This window comes from Oryzias latipes, chromosome 20 (genome assembly GCF_053564925.1).
Source record: "Oryzias latipes strain Hd-rR chromosome 20, Olatipes_Hd-rR_3.1".
In the NCBI taxonomy this organism is placed as follows: Eukaryota; Metazoa; Chordata; class Actinopteri; order Beloniformes; family Adrianichthyidae; genus Oryzias; species Oryzias latipes.
In genome coordinates, this window is record NC_136256.1 from 25,520,715 (window position 1) to 25,542,964 (window position 22,250).

General features: G+C 41.5%; 1 protein-coding gene across 6 annotated transcripts in view; it reads right to left on the bottom strand.

Annotated features, from left to right (window-relative positions):
- asap1b (ArfGAP with SH3 domain, ankyrin repeat and PH domain 1b) overlaps positions 1-22,250 on the bottom strand; it is a 74,454-nt gene that overhangs the window by 45,501 nt on the left and 6,703 nt on the right. For all 6 annotated transcript variants that reach the window (XM_023950203.2, XM_023950200.2, XM_078938417.1 and 3 more), the window contains exon 2: positions 432-504. In XM_023950203.2, coding sequence (XP_023805971.1) covers positions 432-504 — 73 coding nt within the window. The remainder of the gene's footprint in view (positions 1-431; positions 505-22,250) is intronic.

Consider the following 22,250-nt stretch of genomic DNA (forward strand, 5'->3'; position numbering starts at 1 on the left):
ATATTGTCAGGCATCCTGAGTCAAGTTGATAGGATTTGTCCAAAAATTACAAACAAATTACATTTAAATAAGACACAACCCCAAAATGAACTTTTTTTTTTCTTCCAGCCACTGACTTTTCGGATACATTCTTTCCAGCTGTTTTACCCACTTTTCTGTGGAGACCGAGCAAAGATCCCAAACTGTCAAACTGCAGGGAGGAGGCGGCTCTCACAAATATGTTATGGAAATTACTGAGGATTCATGTCACAGCAACCATCAAAACGAACTCGGGTGCTGATTTCAGGAACGGCCCGGGTGCATGTGCTGCACACCGTCTGACCCATAAAAGGCAAGCTCAATGTCACAAAAAACAATCCCCCATTTGGTGGAGGAACTGTAGAAACTGACTAAAGGGCATAAAGAGAAACATCAGAAACATCCAGCTTTACCTAGACCCGAGTTGTAGATCGCCTTCACTGACTTCTTCACCTTCTGAAGAGACGTTCGGTCCTGGTCAAGAGCCTGAGAAGACACACAAAAAACAACCCAGTTAAGGACCGGAAGAGACCAAAATACATTTTTAATGTCTGAAGAAAAAAACATTGACATGTTGAAACAGAAAAACTAATAATAATAACTAATTCATTCAGCTTTATGTGAATGTTCACAAGCTAGAAAGCTCTCAATTGAGTCATTTTTATTGTTAATAATTAAAATAAAGTAACTAAACCAATAGTTGGTTTTTTATCATTTGCTCAAGTGTTTGATAAATAAAGTTTGGTCTCCTTACTTTTCTTTTTGGTTAATATTTAACAAAGAAAACAGGCAAATTAACAATATACAATTCAATGCAATACCATTAGTTGTCCATCATTTATTACCGTAATTTCCGGACTACAAGCCGCTACTTTTTTCCTGCGCTTACAGCCCTGCGGCTTATTCAGTGACGCGTCTAATTTATGGATTTAATTGGCGGCCGCCATGTACGTACTTTCGAACTCAGTGAATAGTTTGAATTCTTTATCTAACACCAAGCACAAGGCATTTATATTCAACACACCTCTAAGCAGCCAAACAGCATGGACTTGACTTCAGGTCTTAGACACTTCAGTCATGGTTCAACAAAATGAAACACGCATGCCCGGCCGCATCCCAAAATCCTTTGATGCCCTTAGACCCAACGTGCACCAGATCGCCGCTACAATATGATGAAGCTTTCAAGTTAAAAGCAATTGTTAAAAGCAGCGTAAAAAAGTCCACCGTCACCAACGGGTTTGGAAAAGCCGGTTTGCTGCGTGACGGAGAGAACAGCGCATGGAGTGAATTTACACTCCATTTACGGTTTCTAAGGAAACCGTAAAAGCGGAAGTTTGCTTTGAAAAACTCACAGCCTCCGTGTGAGTTGGAGACATCTTCTCCTGCTGATTGAGCTGCTGGGCCGATGGCAGTCTGAAGGCTCCCACACGTAACAACGCACCCGCCCCTCATACACAAAACGTACAGTATTAAGTCCGATTGCTTTGCACAGAAACGATTTGCTCCATCCACCGGCGCAATGGGGACGAAGTGCTCCTCCTTGAAGCTGCCCTGGCCAGAGGTGTCGGAGTAGATAGGAAGGGGAGACAAGGAGCGCGCGGGGCGGGAGCGGAGCGCAGAGGCGTCCGCGGAGTGCAGAGGCTTCTGAATTCTGACGCACTCGCCGCACTGAGGCGCGCGTATCACGCTGAGGCGCGCGCTTTTCAGTCGCCGCTGCTTTATTTTACCGGTGTGTTTTTTAACCAGCCCTGTTACTCCCATAACGCTGCCGCGACACAAGCGGAAGGAGAGCTGTACCCGTTCACCCCTCCATGCACTGCTGCTACTTGCTCATTCTTAAACACGTACAACAGAATGGCGAGCCGGGCGTTGGCCCCGCCTTTAGCCCCTAAAGGCCCGTACACACCGGGACGAATATTCGCCAGGCGTTATTCGCCAGCGTTTTTCGCCACGTTTTTTGTGTTCACACCCAGGCGATTTTCGCTGACGATGAGTGGAGCGAACATGCAATTTCATTCCCTGACATTAGATGGCGCTTAATGTAAAACCGAAATACTCCCGTACACAAGGTGGCGCTGCGCAACTTTACGCTTCTTAAAGTCGCTTTTCACTCAGAAGAAGAGAGCAAGTATTTACACGCTTGTCAGAATCAAACAAAGAAAACATGAATATTTCAAGCACCAGTAGCTCCAACTGGTGCTTGGTTCGGGGATGTTTTAGAATGTCCGTCATTATTGCTTCGCGGCTGTGTAGACGCTACTTGGCGTCTATCTTCTTCGCTGGTATGTGTGCTCAGCAAGGCAGTTTTGTTTGAGCGCCCCCAAGTTGTGTTTTACTGTAACTTCAGAAGCTCCAGACACGTGAGCAAAAGCGCCGTTCTCATTGGTCGAGTAGATTTCGACGCGACGCGTCGAAAAAAAAAAACGAACCCGAGGCGTTTTTTTTTTTTGACGCTTTAACGCCTGGCGTTTTTTCGCGTCGGTGTGCACACTCTCATTGGGGCCCTTTGTTTAGTCACGAGGCGTTAAACGTCGGCGAAAATCGCCGGCGAAATTCGTCCCGGTGTGAACAGGCCTTAAGACTCATGGGAAATGTGGAATCGCGGATGTAAATTTCCTCATCATAACTGAAGGATGTAATGTTGATTATATGGTTACTGTTTGTAATTTTATGTATGATACCTAGATTGTCAATAAGTAAAAAAAAAAATGAAATAAAAACACCATAACTGAGGAACTTGTGAACAGAATAGAGGTCCATGCTGTTTGGCAGATGTCGATACACTCAAATACATGAGCCAGAGGCAAAGCTGGCACCACCCACAATGTGCTAATGAATTGCACTCACTCTGGGATGCTGGCCGTGATCTGTCAGGATGACAATATCGCCTAACACATGCGCGGCTTGTACTCTGACGTGGTTTGTGTATGTATAAAACTAATTAAACACGTGAAAATGGGTGGGCTTATAATTGGGTGCGCTTTGTAGTCCGGAATTTACGGTAATTTAACTTGTCCTGTCCAGCAGCTGAGCACTTCGAAGTCCTCTTGTGTTAGACAGATTTTACTGTTACAATAGGGGGTTTATTTGTATTAACTCCTTTTGTATTTGAGGCTACACTTGATAATGTTTGTATACTTTTTGTAGTTGTTCTCGTTGGACAGGATGGAAAAAGTGATTAGAGAAGAAGAGAGTGGGTTTACGCCCTGCTAGAGAAAAATGGTAAATGGCGTGTACTTATGTAGCGCTTTTCTACCTTCTTCGAAGGCCCAAAGCGCTTTACAGTCACAGACCCATTCATCCATGCCGAACACTGGCGCCAACCTATCACCGGAGGCAAGGTGGGGTTCAGTGTCTTGCCCAATGACACTTTGACACATGGCTGAGACGCAAGGCCGGAATTGAACCCGCAGTCTTCAGTTTGGAGGTAGACTGACCTACCACTGCACCACGGTGCACTGTTGACAACTCCATCTAAAACTATGCTGCATTCAAACACCCCTCGTCATTCACACAGCAGAATTCACACAACCGACTAAGCACAGATTTAAAGTAAACATAGTGATGCTTTTGGGACAAGTCGTTGGTTAAACTAAATAGTCCAATCAAAACAGTTAAACACAACAATGAAGTGTCTCTAAAAGTTTGTCTTTATTTCTCTAAATTATGTGTTTCCAGTTTTCTTTTGGCCCTTTCCGTGCACTTGTCGCATACCGGACGATCTGGTTGGATGGTAAATGGTATCTGATTCTGCAGATTTATAAGGAGAAGCTGCAAAATAACAGCATTACAATAACTTCTTGCCCTTTATTTTAGGCTTTTGCGACATCTATTATTGGTTCATTCAATGTATTAAGTTAGTTGTATCCTGCAAAGTGACTAAATTGTGAGTTTGTACATACATGACTTTGAGAATAATTTATTCCAAAACACAGCAAGTGTCCAGTGACTTTAACCACAGGGAATAGAACCATAACTCTGTCATGTTCGCCTACAGTAGATGATAAACATGTGCAAAAACACCACTACACCAAGGTCAGCTGGTGCAAAGCAGAGACACGCACACAACAATGGCCTAATTAAATCTCACATCATAATTAAGCAGTCCTCGGTTTCCGTCTGACAGCTTTACGTGGCTCTTTTCCAATAATGAGAGCGTGAAGGGCCGCTCTGCCAGTGCCCAGGCCTTTGATCGCCTGCACACGGAAGGAGACCCCGCTGCCACACAACCTCTTCTTCCACTTTCGGCTTCTCCCATCAGGGGTCGCCACAGCGAACGAGTCGCATGGTAAATTTGGCAATGTTTTACGCCGGATGCCCTTCCTGACGCAACCTTCTCAAACCGGGCTTGGAACCGGCAGAGGTAGAGAAGGGAACAGGGAGCAGCCCGGAGTCGAACCCGGGTTTCACGGACGGAAGGCGCCGCAAACCAGCACGAGCTAAAGGCCAATGTGAAATAGGCCACCTTTTCCTCAGGAGTTTAATCACAAATTGTTGTTGAATGAATTAGAACTTTTAAACTCTGCCAAGTCATCTACAAGAGAAAAAGACATTATAGGACATAATATTAAATAACCTTGAATTAGATCCACCTGTTTTAAAATACAAACACCTACTATTATAATTACATCTGTGGCATTTTAAACAGGAAAAATAACAAACTACCTCTTTGTTGAATATAAATTCATGGCAGTGCTGCTGCATTAGACAGATGTATCTCATAAACTGGAAGCTGGAAGTCTAAACAGTATTTTTTTATGTACTACACACAATTCTCTACAGCCTGTTTTATTTACAATATAAAGTTTATAGGGTAAATTTGAAAAGCTTAGGCGAACAAACATTTTTATAAGTCCCTGCATATTTATTTACAATAAAAATGATTCTTAATTAATAACCCCCCCTCCCTGCGGGTTTTTGGCTTGTTCTGGTTCACATGGGGTCATAGAGAGGAGCATGTGGGCAGGCGTGTCTGGCAAAATGGAGCATACTACTGTTGGGTAAGTTTAAAGTCAAGTATTCGTATGAGTGTACGTGACCCACACTCATGACGTATGGGTAATGCTATAATACAAGGGGACCTACACCACTCTCTAGTCCAGGGACGGGCAACTCCAGGCCTCGAGGGCCGGTGTGTCTGCATGATTTCCAGATTTCCAAGTTCTACTCATGACTGATTACCTGGTTCAGGTGTGTCCAGCCAATTGGAACATGCCAGAGCAGGGGTATGTTGGAAAACATGAGGCCCGGAATTGCCCATCTCTGCTCTAGTCGTTAGCAAGGTGTGAGTACTGGCTCCTTACTGACCATGTGCAAATGGGCAATACGTAGATGCCCGTAAGGCATCCGTGGGATTGTCTAACTTACTAAATTATAACAGGCTGCATCGCAAGGAAACAATGAACAGCACTAATGAGCTCCTTGTGCAGTCCACACCTGCATCTTACCTACTTAACAATTACTGTACCCATAGGTGTTGTGTAGGCGTTCGCTACAACCTGTCACACGCACCATGGAAAAACTGTGCACGAACACAAGAGCAGTCTTCACATTTCATGCCTGCCACCTGCGCGCCCCAAACAGGTTAGCACAGGTTTAAGGTTTGCCCAATATATGCTATAACACAGGTCTCATTGATAAAGAGAACCAAAAAAAGACAACTGTTTTAGCAAATTTGACAGACAATGTAACTGCTAAAGGCTGGAAAATGATGTTTGTATTCTACAACATCTTAATTCATGCATAAATAAAAGCTAAACTTCCCAACGAAGATGTAACTACCGAGCCAGGTCAACAGAAGAGACCCTACTGTCTTTGAACGGCACCAACAGTCAGCTGTACAAAAAAAGACAAATCCTCCTCCGCCTGAAACAATCGAGACAACTGAGGTAAAAGCCAAACAATAAGATGACCTCCATTCTTTCCCATCAAAGGTTTTTGTGGGCTTTCAGTTCCTGTGTGTGTGTGTGTGTGTGTGGGGGGGGGGGGGTAGATGAGGGGCCAGAAAGACTCTTCCTAGTTCCTTCGCTCAGCTATCATCCAGCTCAGACAGAAAATGTATTTCAGTCCAAAAAGGGAAAATATGCATAATTTAGTTCACGTCCTCAACACTCAACATGTCGCATTAACACAACAGTTGGGATCTCCAATAAATGGTAAATGGTAAATGGCGTATACTTATATAGCGCCTTTCTTCCTACAAGGACAAAGCGCTTTACAGTCACAGACCCATTCACCCAGTCACACACACATTCACACACACAGTCACACACTGGTGGTCGCTCCGCTGCCAAACACAGGCGCCCGCCTACCACCAGAGGCAAGGTGGGGTTCAGTGTCTTGCCCAAGGACACTTCGACTCATGGGCGTGCAAGGCGGGAATCGAACCTGCAACCTTACGATCATGGGACGACCGCCCTACCGCTGCACCACGGCCGCCCCAATAACAGTTGGCATCTTCACTAATGAAACAACACAACCTCCAAACCAGAGTCTGGTCCAGTTGGAAGTGGTCTCATTCAAAGGTTGTGGTGCTGATTAAGACAAAGAGCACAAACAAATGGTGAGCTGCAGATCGACCTTGTTGAGAGCAGCTGCCTCTTAAGGGTTCTGCATAATTTATTCCGCTGTACTCTGAATTAAATATTCTGCTATGATGTGCACAGGCTTTTGCATATTTTATCCTTTTTCTGATTTAGTCAGAAACCGTTTGATTCTACAAATGTATCTGATGCAGCTTTATTCGTTTAATGGATGGCACGTTAAATCTATTTATTTCTCTATTCTTTAGGCAAAAAAGAAAATCGAGGTCTCTTGGCAGACTCTGAGCAAAGCCTTGGCAACAAGCAAGAATGCCTCACCAAAAGGCCGAGGAGTAGTGAATAGATTTAAAAGAGTTTTTTTTAGTGAGCTCAGTTTCAGCTCTGGGGAATTAAAAAGCACTGCAAAGGCAGAACATATGTGGTCACTTGTCTTTCCACCCCAACAGCAAGTGATACATATATAGATCTAATGTTTAAAAGGAACGTATGGACAAAAGAATTCAGGACATTTTACGTAGGCAGTGTGCTATCCCACTGATAAATACCTACTTTGAAGAGCCATCTGCTCAACAAAAGTGCATGCTTGAACGGCCCAAAAGGAAAGTTTGTCGGAGATGAAGCTAAAGAGGTCAAGGGCAGATGTAGGGGAAGTACAGGGTGGAGACCACAAACGGTGCCTCAGCAAGAACAGATTTCACAAGATCCAGAGTCTGCGAATGTCTCTGAATGTCCACGACGAGAAAAATGAGATGGAAAACATTCAGTTTCAAAATAGCTCAGGACTAAACATCTGAGACAACCGTTCACGCTGATCTTTACGATGCACTTAAATAACAAGCCTTTCAAATTCCTGAAGAAAACAGGTTTTGAATTGATGTTTATGCAAATTTTTGAAAATAAATATAATTCAATAAAGTAAATTAGGCCTGCACAATATACCGCAAATTTATCGTTATCGCAATATCCAGCTCTGCAATATGCATATCGCAAAAGACGGCGAATATCGCAATAAATCGCAAACCCAAAATGTATTAAAAGCATCTTCTAGCAGCTTGAAGCATTTAACGAATCAAATAAATCCCTTTATGCTTTGACAAATCAGATGGACGCCTTCCCATTGTTGACCAATCAGATGGAGGCCTATTATGTTAACCCTGGTCCTGAAGAGCCTCAACCCTGCCTGTTTTCCAGCTCTCCTTAACCAGCTTGCTGTTGATTGGCTGACTCAAGTGATTTCACATCCTGATTGACTGAACACACCTGATTTTGGTTATCATTATCGAGCAGTCTAGGGAGAATTGGAAAACAGACAGGGTTGAGGCTCTTGAGGACCAGGGTTAGCCACCCTGACGTTTGTCCCCCATGTCGATGAGGGTCATTTGGAGTATAATTTTTAAACTGTTGCAATGAAATGGGAATGATGTTTTTGTTTATTTTTCTATTTGTTTATTTACCACAAATTTATCGTTATCGCAATATTGATCACTAATATCGCATATCGCAAGTTTTCCTCATATCGTGCAGCCCTAAAGTAAATTGTTAAATTGAAAATACTACTCAACAAGAACCAAAGCACTGTTCTGTTACAGGCTCATAGAACGTATGGACATCATCTTGTTTTGTCGGAGTTGTCACACATCTATTGTCCCACATCACACCTGAAACCTTCCTCCACATGTCCAACCAAAAAACTGTTTCTTTAATGCTGCTAGGAAAATTGTTTTTTAATTTTTCACATCTTAAGTGTCGTAACCTAAAGATTTTAAGGGGAAAAACTCTACTTTAAAATATTGCTTTAAAATTAAAGTTTTCTAAGAGTTGTTAGACTTGACAGCAATGCAACAATTAAAAAATCTATATCAAAGTAGTCATCACAATCGCTAGTTTGACTGTTCCCTGTCCATGGCTTCACTGAAAACATCTTTTACCATTCATGCCTGAGCACTGGGTCTCATTTTTAGTCTTTACTATGAAGCAACCATGAATTTTAACCCACCCCATTCAAGATTCAAGGTGGATGCTCTACCATAAAGCCACTGAGTTGGTGTGAAGCTACAATACGTGGCACAATAGGTATGTAGTAGCGTTCATTCCTTCTGTCAGCAGTAAGACAAGGCACAGTTTGTCTCATTATCAACATGTGACAGTTTGTGGCCTGTTCATATGATGTATTACCTGTTTTTCCAAAATCCATCCATCTATATTCAGAACCACCTGAATCCCTTTTGGGATCACAGCGATGTACATCCTAATACAGGGTCTATTGCAGGGCACTTTCCAAGTATATTGGGGCAATGTGTTGCAGATTATGAACTATTGCAATGTATTGTTGCACTGTTGACATCATAACGTATTCTGTTATATTTCACATAATAGCAAACTGATTAGTTGACACTGTTGACACTGTTGAGAGAAGCGGAGAAAGACGTTTTGTGCTGGTGTGCAGCACTTTAGGGTAGAAATGGGTGTACGCAATCAACGTAAACCAATTTATTTTGATGTGGATCAAACCGGCTTTTCTCCACGACAAAATCCATTGGAATTACGGAAGAAAAACGATAGAAGAGTTACGGCAGTAGAGCGTGTTTTATTTCATGTCGCCAGTAACATCGCTGGTGTTAAAGGGCTGAATTAATTGTCGGCAGAGCTTAATCAAGAGCAAATTATTCTCCAACAAAAAATAAAATGTGGAATGAAAACAGAAACGACAGAACAGAGTAATTTCCGCTAACAGGACAATCTTGTCTGGTTAGATGCCCTGCTGCATTTTTCCATCACATAGTTCCCTTTTATGCAGCACAACATTAAACACCACATGGAATGTCATTTCAGATGGACTGTTCCATTTATAAGTGCGGTCCTCCAACCAAAGGGTGACCAAACTGACCTAAGAGGTTAATGGAGTTGACTTCCTGGTTTCCAAACACCACACAAACACTCATGCCTGGGAGGTCAGAGCTTAAAGGGATGCTGGCGGCTAAAGTGACAAGGCATGACTGACTGGAGGCTGCCTGTGCTTCACGCTTCCTGCCCGAGGCCTTATCCTCCGCACGCAGTCCTGCCGCTTCCCCTGCAGCCATCCTTTGGCAGGAAGCAGGAAGCATCCAGGCTTGTCAGTGTCCTGTCAGGGTCAGCGGCATTCCGTCTAATGGCACCAACTGCTCTCTACTGACAGCTGCAGAACAAAACAAAAAAAAAAACAACCTTTCTGGCTGTCTTTCCTTGATTTGCTCTTTGAACCAATGCCCTCCCCTTCCCAACATTTGTCATCACTTTGGTGGATGGTAACGCGGTTGCCATGGAGATGCGATCCGACCCCTTTGTGCGTCAGCATTCTTCAGCCCTCCTGTTTGTCAGCAGCTCTTTGGGACTCAGGAGATGCTGCCACAACACAATTTGTGGGAACATCAAATTTCTCTACATGAATAAGACCAACATTAACCAATTCTTTCCAAGAAAAACTAAAAACAAAAAAGACTTCCTATGGTTTTTACTTAGAAAGTCAAAAAAGCCCCTGTGGTTTCTTTTTTTTCAGCCAAAGTGGCAGAAATGAATTTTATTTCTCCTTTGTTTCAGTTCTGCTTTTTTCAACACATATTGACTTCCATTTCCTTTCAAATAACCAAACACATTATTAAGAAGGGGTACACACAATACACACATTTAAAGCTTTCCTTGCTTTATGCTGGATTGACAGAACCATAAAAGACAAATGGGTTTAATCGGTTTGTTTGTTTGTCTGTCTGCTGGTTAAGTCTGTGTGGCATGACTCAGGCAGGAAGGGCGGGGTGCCGTTTTCATTGGCAGAAAACAAATGCACATCCCTTTCTCTGGCCCTGCCACATGACACGCCGTCATTTCTTTTTCATTTATTTATTTCAGCAGGCGAAACCGAGCCGTAACCGGTCCAGAAAACAGTTCAGGTGACCCATTTCCCCTCGGCAGCGCCAGCAGCACCATCGGCTTGAAAATAGTTTGAGTCAACTGCAAAGTGGTTGCAATAAACCACAATATGATGTAGTGTCTTTCACAAGAGGCATGTTAACCAGTGTTTAAAAGAAGAAACGTCCCGAACTTAGAAGCTGCAAAACATTAGTTAGTTTTTAAAGCAAGCTAATAGCAAAACTAAAATGTTGTATTTTGGCAGAAAAACGTTAAGTATTTTGCCCTAAAAAAGCTCAGTAAACTAACTTTTGTCATTTCTGTACGCCCTTTGTCACATTTAATGCCCATTATGAGTCAACCACACTTTGACTTCCTGTTTGAAAAAACAAAGAAACTGGCCCTGGGTTAGTTCACCAGGTTGTTTTAATGTAATAATGCCATTTCCCATTCAGTCCAATGTAAAACAGTTCAACTTCATAGCAAAGGTAAACATACTTACATCCTTATTTTATCAACTTTTTTTCAACCATTTAAATATAGTTTTAGAACCAAACTGCCCTCAAATTATGCTTTGGCGTCTAGTTTATTGAATCCTTAGCTCTAGAAAATATTTTCTAGGTATTTCCCAAAAACTGGGGCCATTTTCTCCCACTTATTTGCTAATTTTTGTGGTTACATCAAGGTGTTATTGCACCATATTGGGCCGAAACAGATAAAACCTCAGAGCTGAAAAACTGACTTCAAACCAGCCAATTACTTTAGAATACAGAAATTATTCAGTCATCTGTGTCAACTTCCTATTAGCAACCTCTACACTGAAGCCTGAATGCAACTTCTTCAACATTGGCTTCCCTTTAAACAAATTCTTCTGCGTCGATTTCTCTCAGATTAAACAACTTCATGTCTTCTCTTATGGTATCTATAAATTTCATCCTCTTTTCCTGTCTTCCTGCATTTTTCTTTTACCCATACCGGTGCAATTTAAACAAGCATCATGTCAGTGTCATTCTCCAGTCCTCGAGGGCCTGTGTTTTGCTTATATTTTTTTCAAATGTCTCTCCATTTCCTGCTGCTGTGTACCTGATTATGTGTGTTCCTGCAATAGAGAGGCAAGTTTAGATGGCAAAGCAGGAGGTAACTGGCCATAGCAGATAAAAGTCTGACATGTGCAGTTGTTCTTAACCCAGGTAATATGTGATCCAGTGTTAAAGTCAAATTTTAAAAGTTGTGTTGGTGATTTGCACGTTTGTTTAAGCTAGAATTGTACGTCAGATGCTTTTCTTGACTTACCCTGCACAATAAATTAAACATAGATCAATAATTTATCACATTAGCAGCCTGTCCGATAGGCATATTGCAAAAGACGGTGTAAACTGCGATAAATGGTTACCTTATGCCTTAGTTTTATGCACCCGTAAGGAGGTTGGCGTGTACAGGCGCAGCTGCATCTTAACTCTTGTGCTATCTTAGATGACCCCACCCTTACATTGATGTGTTCTCCCTACCATGACAAAGGTGGATAAAGGTGGAAAGATTTCATGTAATCCATGGACACCAGTGAAGATCACAAATCATTGGTTCAGCGCACTGTGTAATGCAGTGTTTTTCAACCAGTGTGCCGCGGCACACTAGTGTGCCGTGGAAAATTGCCCTCATTAACTGATCTAAAAACATTTTCGATCTCTGGGATATCAGCTCTATGTTCATCCAAACAAACCCTAATAAAACACTGAGAAGTTAAGACTATGAAAGATCGTAAAATATTTTTTTTGTGTGTTTATTTGATTCTATTAAAGACATTTTGATAAGAATGACGGTACCGCGATTTAGCTGCAGCTAAAACTGTTTTAGGAAAAGTCCCGCCCCTTTAACTGTCTCCACCAACCATTTTTGGAGTCTTAATCACACGTCATCAGTCTGACCAATCAGAAGTGGTTAAAGTCTTCACTTCCTTGTTCTGATTTAGCTCATAAAGTCTCTAAGTTCAAACAAAAATACCAGCTAAAGCTCGTCTTTAGCGGTCTAGCTTTCCACAGAATCCGGTGTCAGACCGTGGAACAAGTGAACAAAACAATGAAGCTCAGAGACGCTAGTCTGTCTGCGGTCGGCGGATTTTTCCACTACATCTCCCATGATGCATTGGGTTAAAGTGACAGCGCACAATGAGTTTCTCCTCTTAACGTCTTAAAACAACAACAAACACGCATCAAACTGTTTTTGAATCTTAACTTAACTTTTATTACATCTTTTAGAAAGAACAACTGCAGCTTCCAGCTTTTTCTGCCACAATTATCACAAAAAAGCATGTGAGATTGTGGAGGGACGGTAGATCAATACAAACTATGAGCTTTTCCTATTTTTTTTTTTATTTGGATGCTGGTGTGCCGCGGGATTTTTGTCAAGGTTAAAGTGTGCCGTGGCTCAAAAAAGGTTGAAAAACACTGGTCTAGTGGGTCTAGATGACCCAACTCCCAATGTTAAAGTGCCTAGGATAGCACAAGGGTTACAGGTAGCAAAGGGGTGTCTGGAAGTTCCCCTTCAACAGCCACCTCAAGGGACGTCATGAAAATGGAACATACCATAGTTGTGCTTGTGGTAAGTGCATCGTGAAGTGTTTGTAAGGCTAAAGTAAGTTACACAGACAGATGTGGTACGGATGGTGCCCTTACGTCACACTCGTCATCAGTAGGGGCGAGTACTGGGTCCTTACTTGCAATGCTTCGTGCAAGAAGTGTGCAGGTGATACGTGAGTGCACGTACGATGTCCACACAAACTGCTAGATAGCATATACCTTTGTAGCGCTTTGCTACCTTCTGAGAAGGCCCAAAGCGCCTTATAGTCACGGTCCCATTCGCCCATGCGCACACGCATTCACACATTGATGACGGCTCTGCTGCTGAGCACTGGCGCCAACCTTTAACCACCAGACACAATGTGGGGTTCAGTGTCTTGGCCAAGGACACTTCGATACATGGGCGAGCAAGGCGAGAATCAAATGGATCCCTTTTATGTTAGATGATATATTAGGGTTTTTTTTACTGTGTGTTTATGTATCGAAAGACATATTGCCATTGCAATATTGATCATAAATATCCAGAGTCTTCCATATGTTGTGTAGCCCTAATCTCAACACAACAGTCTTCAATTTCCAGGATTGTCAAATAAAGATGCTGAATTGTGTCTGTTACCAGAGCAGCCAGTTTGACTATTTCAACTTCTGGACTCCCCCTCTTTTAAATCTGTTCCCATGCGGTGTCTATATCTGTTGCACACTAACTCAATCGAAATATCAGTGATACAGAGCCTCAATGCTGAACAGAAGATAATCTGGTAAAATCCATAATCCAGCAATCTGTGAGAAACTCAGTTAACACAGTAGGCTCCATTTGGCTCAACTTGAACTGAGTCTTTTCTGTAAGTCCAATTTTTTAAACAAAACATGACCTGCAAATGTCACTCCTGCTGTTTGAATCCAGCTTTAGCCTCTCAGAGGGAGAAACGAGCTGCTCAGCTGTGAGATTTTTTAGCACACGGCAGATAAAACAAACTGTCTAAACGGCAAAGATGCTGCTCATCTCCAGAGATGCTGTGCAGAAACTTAACACAAATGCGCACGTCTGGTGGGCAGCCAAGCTGTGTGCGCAGCAGCAGTATTCATTAGATTCACACATCATTTGACGGCTTCCTCTGCTGTGTTCGTTCCCACTCAGCCCACTGCTTCTTTCGAACGATGTTGCGTGTTTTCACAATCTCACCCACATGCTGCAGCATGAGAGTCCCACTGCATCAGAGACAGCAACCCCCTATCTATACTTTCATTTTCATTCATCTATTTTTATTCTAGCTCTCCGAGATCATTTACAAAACCATCAAAGAGGTCTGGACCGCAGGTCCACGGGAAGATACTTGTGTTTAATCTACAACATACAAAAAAGGCAGTTTTTAATGATACCTTTTCTATTAAAAAAACACAAATGAAAGGAGAATATCTGATGATTCTTCAGCTGCAGTTTAGGAAGTCTGGAATATGTCATAAAAGCAGAAAAAATCAGCCCTGCGTGTCTACAAAAATAACAGCAAACACCACCTCCTTCGCCTCATTCTGTTATCGGCTTTACAAGCTGTTCGCTTCTCGTCTCCACTGACACTTTTCTTTCCATTTGTTACACACAAAATTCTGAAACGAAAACAAATCCACCTAACTAAACCGATGAAGTCGGAGCCCGGAGTTCAAAACAAAAATGGTGGCTCCAGCTTTCGTCTAATGCAGATGTCGTCTAATGCAGCGGACTGTAAGTCACACTTGTGACTGTTTTACCCCTCTATAGTGGCTCTGAGGCTGAAGAAAATGAAATAGCAGATCTAACTTTTAAAAATGACATATTTAGCATTCATTTAATTTAAATTAGTTAGATTTATACTAGTGCTGTCATGCGATTCATTTTTTTTCTTATTACAACAGACTTCCCACCTTTACTTTTACACCAACAAGGGAATTTTATTTCATCTTGAACAATTAGGGGGAAAAACAAGTAACATCTAAACAAAATGTGCTGGTTTCTCCAATGCCTTGTTTCCACGGAGCACTGCGTAATGCTAAGATGTTTTGAGCGGTATTTTGAGCGTTTCTATTATAAAATGGAACCATTAAGCTGGACCGATTCATACAATTTTTGGGCCCCTGTTGGTTGTAGATCAGTAGAAAAATGGAACGGATCGGTTAGGGCGGAGCTTTTGTTGAAACTCGTTGATTGGCTGAAGGTCATAACGACAAAAGAATTCCTGTATTCGTCTTTGCCGACTGCAATCTTCTCTCAATAAGCTTAAATGGTTTGTATCTAGAAGATACAAAAAGCCAAGCGGAAAGACTAAGCTGCTGGATGACGTCCATTGTTGTTGTTGTTAGTTACAGCCAGCATGCGCCGTGACGGTACAACTTTGAATGTAAACACCCACCTGAATTGTCTGGACCATTCTAAATCGGACCGGACCATACCACTCACTGAAAACGAGGCTTAATTTAATACATAATAACAATACGAAACAATTTTCTGAGCAATCCAAAAAACATTGACCACAAATTTTGTATTAATACCGTTATACATGTTACCCATTAATTTATGATAACGAAAACATCATCTGGCTTTATCCCTTAAAAATCTTGATACTGCTTTGCAAGGGATAAAGTCTTAAAGAGTTTTTTTGTTATCCCTTGTGCTATCTTAGATGACCCCACCCTTACATTGACGTGTTCTCCCTACCATGAAAAAGGTGGATAAAGGTGGAAAGATTTCATGTAATCCATGGACACCAGTGAAAATCACAAATCATTGAAGAAAAAAGGTTCAGCGCACTGTCTAGTGGGTCTAGATGACCCAACTCCCAATGTTAAAGTGCCTAGGATAGCACAAGAGTTACAGGGTTTTCAAAAGCAATAATGAAAGAAAATATCCGATAACTTATTCGTTCATAAATCCATGAATTCTCTTTTCTACCAGCTATAGCCACAAATGCAAATCTGTGAGGCACCATAACTAGAGCATGTGCTGTCTCAAATGCTTCAGCTGAATGCGATGCTTTTGTAACCTCCAGCGTCCCAATGCTGAAACGTGAGTCCCTGGGCAAAGTCACAAGCATTGGATTCTGCATCGACTTTAACAGCATTCCTTGAGTTTTTTTGCAGAAAAGTCTCCAGTTTCACACTTTATGGGACTCTGCTGGGCGAGACTAAGACCATTGAAAAACCACAGGTGCATCCACTCCCACAGATCCGCTTGGATTCCCCGACACCACAACAACTGGACACATTGAGCACAAGAAAACCGCACCGCTGCTGGGACTTTACACAACTGCCATCCATGCGCTCTTCACTCTGATTTGTAGTCTGGCAGTTGCCGACATGGCATGTTAGGGGAATTCACGAAAAAAAAAATTCAAAGCCTCTTTCAGTTGTTTGACCAATATAGAGTGCGAAGCCATGTCTACCCAAAAAAGCCTCGTCAGGAGAGACGACCATCACAGGACAGCTCTGTCTCCCGGCTCAAACCTTCAGGAAAACAACTGGGAAGCAAGAACAGGAAGATCAGGAAGATCCCAAATAATTCAGGTCTATTTTAGCTCTGAAATGTGAACAGTTTGATGGGAGAGAGGATTTGTATGAATGGGCTGCCTGAACTGTGTTCTGACTTGTCAGAGTCACTGAGTGTCTGGACCTCCTCTTGGTCGACAGTCAGTCGACTGTGTTTGATTGCTGAACACCCAAAAAGACAACCTTGGCTACATTCTAAAAATAAAATGCCACACAAGCAGCCATGACTTGCAGAGTGAAGGTCACCCAAAGTGCGAGGCGTTTGCAGGAGGGGCCGTATCACTTTTAGCCAAATTCATGTCTTGGAACATTGTTGACAACCAAGTAGAAGTTTTAGAACAGCTCAGTCATTCTCCTCACAGGGGTTTGAAAACTTACTACATGGGTTTAACCTTTTTTGCTGCATGAGCTTGGCAGCACCATGCCTAAAATGAACATGCACAGTACAGACCAAAAGTTTGGACACGTCTTCTCATTCGAATGAATAGGGAAGTCTGTCCAAATTTTGGTCTGTACTGTAGTTCAGCTTCAGCAAATTTGTTTAACTCTTTAATCGCTCCTGAGATATCTGATTTCTGCTTTGCCTTTTTCATGTCTTGACAATGCGGACTTTAGGTGATGCAAATAAATCCACAGGTGGAACAAAATCGACTGGAGACTACAACAAGGTGGATGTTGGAGGCTAAAAGGGCGAGTGATGAAGTAAAGGTAGAATGTTGGGTTTTAGGTAGATAGACGAGGGCTCAAAATGGACATTTTGATTCTATGGGGAGGACTCTGGTCTGGAATCACCTGATCCAGGTAATCAGCAGAAGGAAGTGCACAGGAATGCAAACTGGGTGTTAGATTTGGAGGACCAGGGCTGGTTGGCTCCAAAAGATACAGCAGGGAGGCGTTAACGTCTTTAGATGGAGTAGAATGGTTTGCTGTGGCGACCCCTGAAGGTATATCCAGAAAAAGAAAAAGCTGCAGTAAACCTCTGTAGAACCTAAAGGGCGTGTCATACGGCCCCTACGTACATTTGGAGCATTTTCCACCAATGCAATTTCGGCCTTTCCACGACCGTTCCACGCATGTCTAACAGACTTTTCACCCATGTACCACTGATGCATAACTTTTATATCATGTATCTCACGCACACATCACGTTCAAATTACGTAATTGACGCACAAATCACTAATGAATTCCATGTAAACAGGGCAATAATCACACACGTTTTAATGTTCTACGTTGATTTGTGTTTTTTTGCGTAGTTTGGTTGTACTTCTTCTGTGGTTTTACTATGGTTCATATGTGATACATCTGGAAAATTTCACGTAAAGACCACAACCTTTCTCACTTTTTCCATGTATATTCACGTGTGGTTAATTGTCATCCGTGCAATATGGGCAAAATGTATTTAGTGGCTGTGTGACATGGCCTTTAACTATATGTCTGACCAGTGCCACAGAATAAAAAAATAACTCTTCTTTATGGATTCTAATTCAAAGGAAGACATTCATGTAGTATTTGCTCACAAATAGCAATGTATTTTCCAGAAAAGGTTCTTTGCAAAAACAAAAATATTTTTGAGTTCCTTACTCAACAAACTTTCACACACAGAGAATAGAATTGGGCAAAAATTCCCTGTTTCTAACTTGTTTTTAACAGAGAGATACTAGATTACTGTGTTTCTTTTACCATAAAGTACACTTAAAATCCTTATATTTTCTCAAATATCGACAGTCCAATAGATGAATTGTGGTCGTGCTTTCTGAACTCAAACCGATTTTCTGTGATCCACAATGCTTTAGAATCTGTTCAAATGGTTTTAAGTATGACTGGTAAACTGCAAAGCCGCACCACTTAACGGCTTGTTTAGGAGCCTGGCAGAGTAATATACATACTAAGTATTAATAGGTAGTAATAATACATACTGTGCTTCCTCACAATGGACTGAAAAAGAGTACTGCTTTGTTGTTTATGTGTTACAACTGAAAAATGTTAATGTGAATAATGGTCGACTTTTTTGTCGTATTTTACGACGTGAGTAGGGAACGATTGGTCAGAGTCTGTCTGATTGAAGGTTTCTATGGCAACCACTCTCGCCAATCAGGAGTGAGTTTGTTGAAAGGCCACAGCCCTTCCACTTGAAAGCAGGCTCAGGAGAATCCGTCAGTCAAATATTTTGAATATCGGATGTGAGAGGACATGCTTTTATTGGTCGTTTATGACTTGAATAAATTGCACCACAGAAAAATTATGATAGAAAAATGAAGGATAATCAAGAACAGGTTATAAAAAAATGTGTAGGAAAATAATGGTTATTCTGACCAATACAATGACTGAGTAACAGCTGCTTATTTCTCTATACAAGTCTATGGGATTTTGGCTTCTCTCAGCCAGCAGGTACTTCCTGTTTGGACCGCCAGGGGGGAGGAGTCACTCAGGCCAGGGTTCTTACACAGGTTATGAATTCCGTCACTACTCACTATGTAGTGCGTTAGCCATTTTTTTTTAGCTTTTCTATGCTACAATTCCAAAATCGAGTCCCCTAGAAATGTCCCCGAAGTCAACGCATTTGAATAGTTTTTGGAAAAAAAATGTATTTCCGTTTATTTTTACATAAACCATCACGTTTTCATCATCAGAACACAATGATGTCTTCTTAAAATGCTTGTATTTCATAGGTTTTTACTTAGTTAGATCCGTGACGTCATATTTGACGTCCAAAACAAGAAAAAAATAGTGAGCAAAGTGTCCGAATTGCTTTCAAAACTCCAGAACACTAGATAGCCCTGCACTTGATAGTTTTTTAGTTGTTAGAGAGTAGGAAGGGATTTAGGACATAGCCCATGAGTTTAATAGAAAATAATAAAAACTTCCCATCAACCCCTTTGACCAATCGCCTGCCTTTTGCCAACTCCAAGCACTTTGGTTAGTGTAATCAGACCATGTTATGGTCCAAGTAAAACTGTAGTTTTCTCATCTTTGAACAAAAGCTTTGCAAAATTAGGAAAATATAAGATATGCACCATCCATGTGTGCACTATGAATACATACAAAGATGTCTCGATTTGTGGTGTAATAGTGTTTTGTAACGGGGTTCAAATAAACCCAAGACTAACAAAAGCTGCTTTGGGTGAAGTGCGTCATTTCTATTCCAAACGCGGTTTTATTCACAGCAGCACAAATAATGACGAAGTATGCACTCAGACAGCAGCACAGCCTCTGGATACTTTCAGCTTCGCTCTGTGTGTGCACCAGCTGACATACGAACACACGCCCTCCATCTTTTCTCTGTCCTTTTGTCCGCTTCAGTGTTGAAATGCGTGTCAGAAACTCATACGGCGAGCAATCTACAGCAGTTTTCACAGCATGATGATGCTGTTAAAGATAAGCATTCATCTATCTAGGTTTGTGAAGTTTCCATTCACAAGTTAACGACAAAACAAGAAACATATTCTGTTAGGGCTATCTAATGCTGCAGCAGAGATTATTACACGTTAAAGTACATTTTGCAGCCTCATTAGCATAACCCAAAACCTCCTGGGCTAAAACCCTCAAACACAGAGTCAACTTTCACGTTTTGCTTATATTTTGAGCAAACGTTGGAGGGTTATTGATGGAAGGGAGCTTCCAGTCCATTCATCCAGCTGCGGACAGATGTGATCACCGACCCACCCCTCCTCTGCTAAAGCTGAGGAACAGCAGAGGATCAGAATGCCAAAGCGGAGCGGTCCGCGGCTAATCCGCTGCCAGCTATCCGCTCGCCGTGATATATGCGGTGCAGCTGCAGGATGAAGGTGGGTCACAGCTGCGGCCCACAAAACGATGATTAGATTTCAGTCTGAGGCGTCGCATAAGCCAACCGACAAGCGACGCAACGACGACTTCCCTCCTGCTGTGACCGACAAACACATGATTGAAGCTTTTGAGGGTTTACAGAAAGAGGAACGCTGTGCTTTGTCTGGATGTCCTTTTATTGCACAGTCATTCTGCATTACTGAGTCATTCTTGGATTACACGTCACACAGATCTTTAAATTACAGCTGCAGGAATGAACACGTTGAGGAAATTTCCTATAAAGCTACACAAGATATCTGTGCATTGAAGGGCCCTTTTTTTTTCAAATGTTGGTAAAAATAGTCAGCAAACCAAAGCGTCTTTCAGCCACGTTTATGGTCAATGTTTAGGGTGTGCATGGAACGACTGGTCCAAACGCGGCGGGAATTTCTTGTGACGTCATTGTAAAAATTCAAAGTACACAGAAAGTAGGGCTGCACGATATTTTTTAAAGACTTCAAGCTGCCATAAGATTGTTTTAGCACATTTAATGATAAATTTGCTGTATATTGTGCAGGGCTATCAGTTAGGAAGATCCCCCAAAATGCAGATTTCCTCAATTTTTTAACGTCAAATTCTGTATCCTTGCAATCAATTTCCAAAACTAAACAACTATAAAATAGAGATTACAAGTATCTGAAGGGTTTTGTGTTTTAAAAGAAATAGTTTAATAAACTGGTATATGTTTAAAAATGTTTAATACATCTCCTTGAATCTCCTTCAGTATCTAAAATATACAAAAAGACATGTTTGGGTAAATGTACCAAGAAAATGCAAGAAGGTGCATTGTGGCAAACCTGGCTTCAATTGCAAAATTATTTTTAAAATATGTTGAGATTTTAAACATTTCTTTGTGAACCATTTGATTGATTTAATTTTAATATTTGATTTAATTTTTTAAAATAATTTAATTAAACATTTTTTAAATTTACAAATATGATAGCAAAAGTAAAGACTTAAAGTAAGACTTTCAAAATAAAGGCATAATGGAGCCAAGTTAGTTCACTAAATAACCTTTAGGGGGTTCACATTTCACGTAAAATGGTCCAACTTTATAAAATGTATAAACAATTCCGCTGTCTGAATCGTTTAATAAATTTAATAAACAAAATAAGGGGGCTGGGGCTGATGGATGCGTGGACAAACGTATGGACGAGTGGATGGATGGACAGGCTTATTGGGTCCTAAATGCTTGTGTCTTTTTTTTTAGAAAGTTGGGTTTGATCACACACGTGAATTAATTATTTGTCACCACATGAATTATCCTTGTTTTGTTTTTAATACTTCTACCTTTTTAGTTTTTTTTTATCTCAAATCAGCAACGTTCATAGAAAGTTCCGTTACAAAAGACTTAGATGGGGAGCCTCAAAGTGACATAAGGAATTTATTTACTTAAAAAATCTTTATAATGTAGATGGACTAAAGATGGAGTAAAGACGGACTTAAGGCCCGTACACACCGGGACGAATATTCGCCAGGCGTTATTCGCCAGCGTTTTTCGCCACGTCTTTTGTGTTCACACCCAGGCGATTTTCGCTGACGATGAGCCGAGCGAACATGCAATTTCATTCCCTGACATTAGATGGCGCTTAATGTAAACAGAAATACTCCTGTACACAAGGTGGCGCTGCGCAACTTTACGCTTCTTAAAGTCGCTTTTCACTCAGAAGAAGAGAGCAAGTATTTACGCGCTTGTCAGAATCATACAAAGAAAACATGAATATTTCAAGCATCAGTAGCTCCAACTGGTACTTGGTAAGGGGATATTTAAGAATGTCCGTCATTATTTCTTCGCGGCAGTGTAGACGCTACTTGGCGTCTATCTTCTTCGCTGGTATGTGTGCTCAGCAAGGCAGTTTTGTGTTTGAGCGCCCCCAAGTTGTGTTTTACT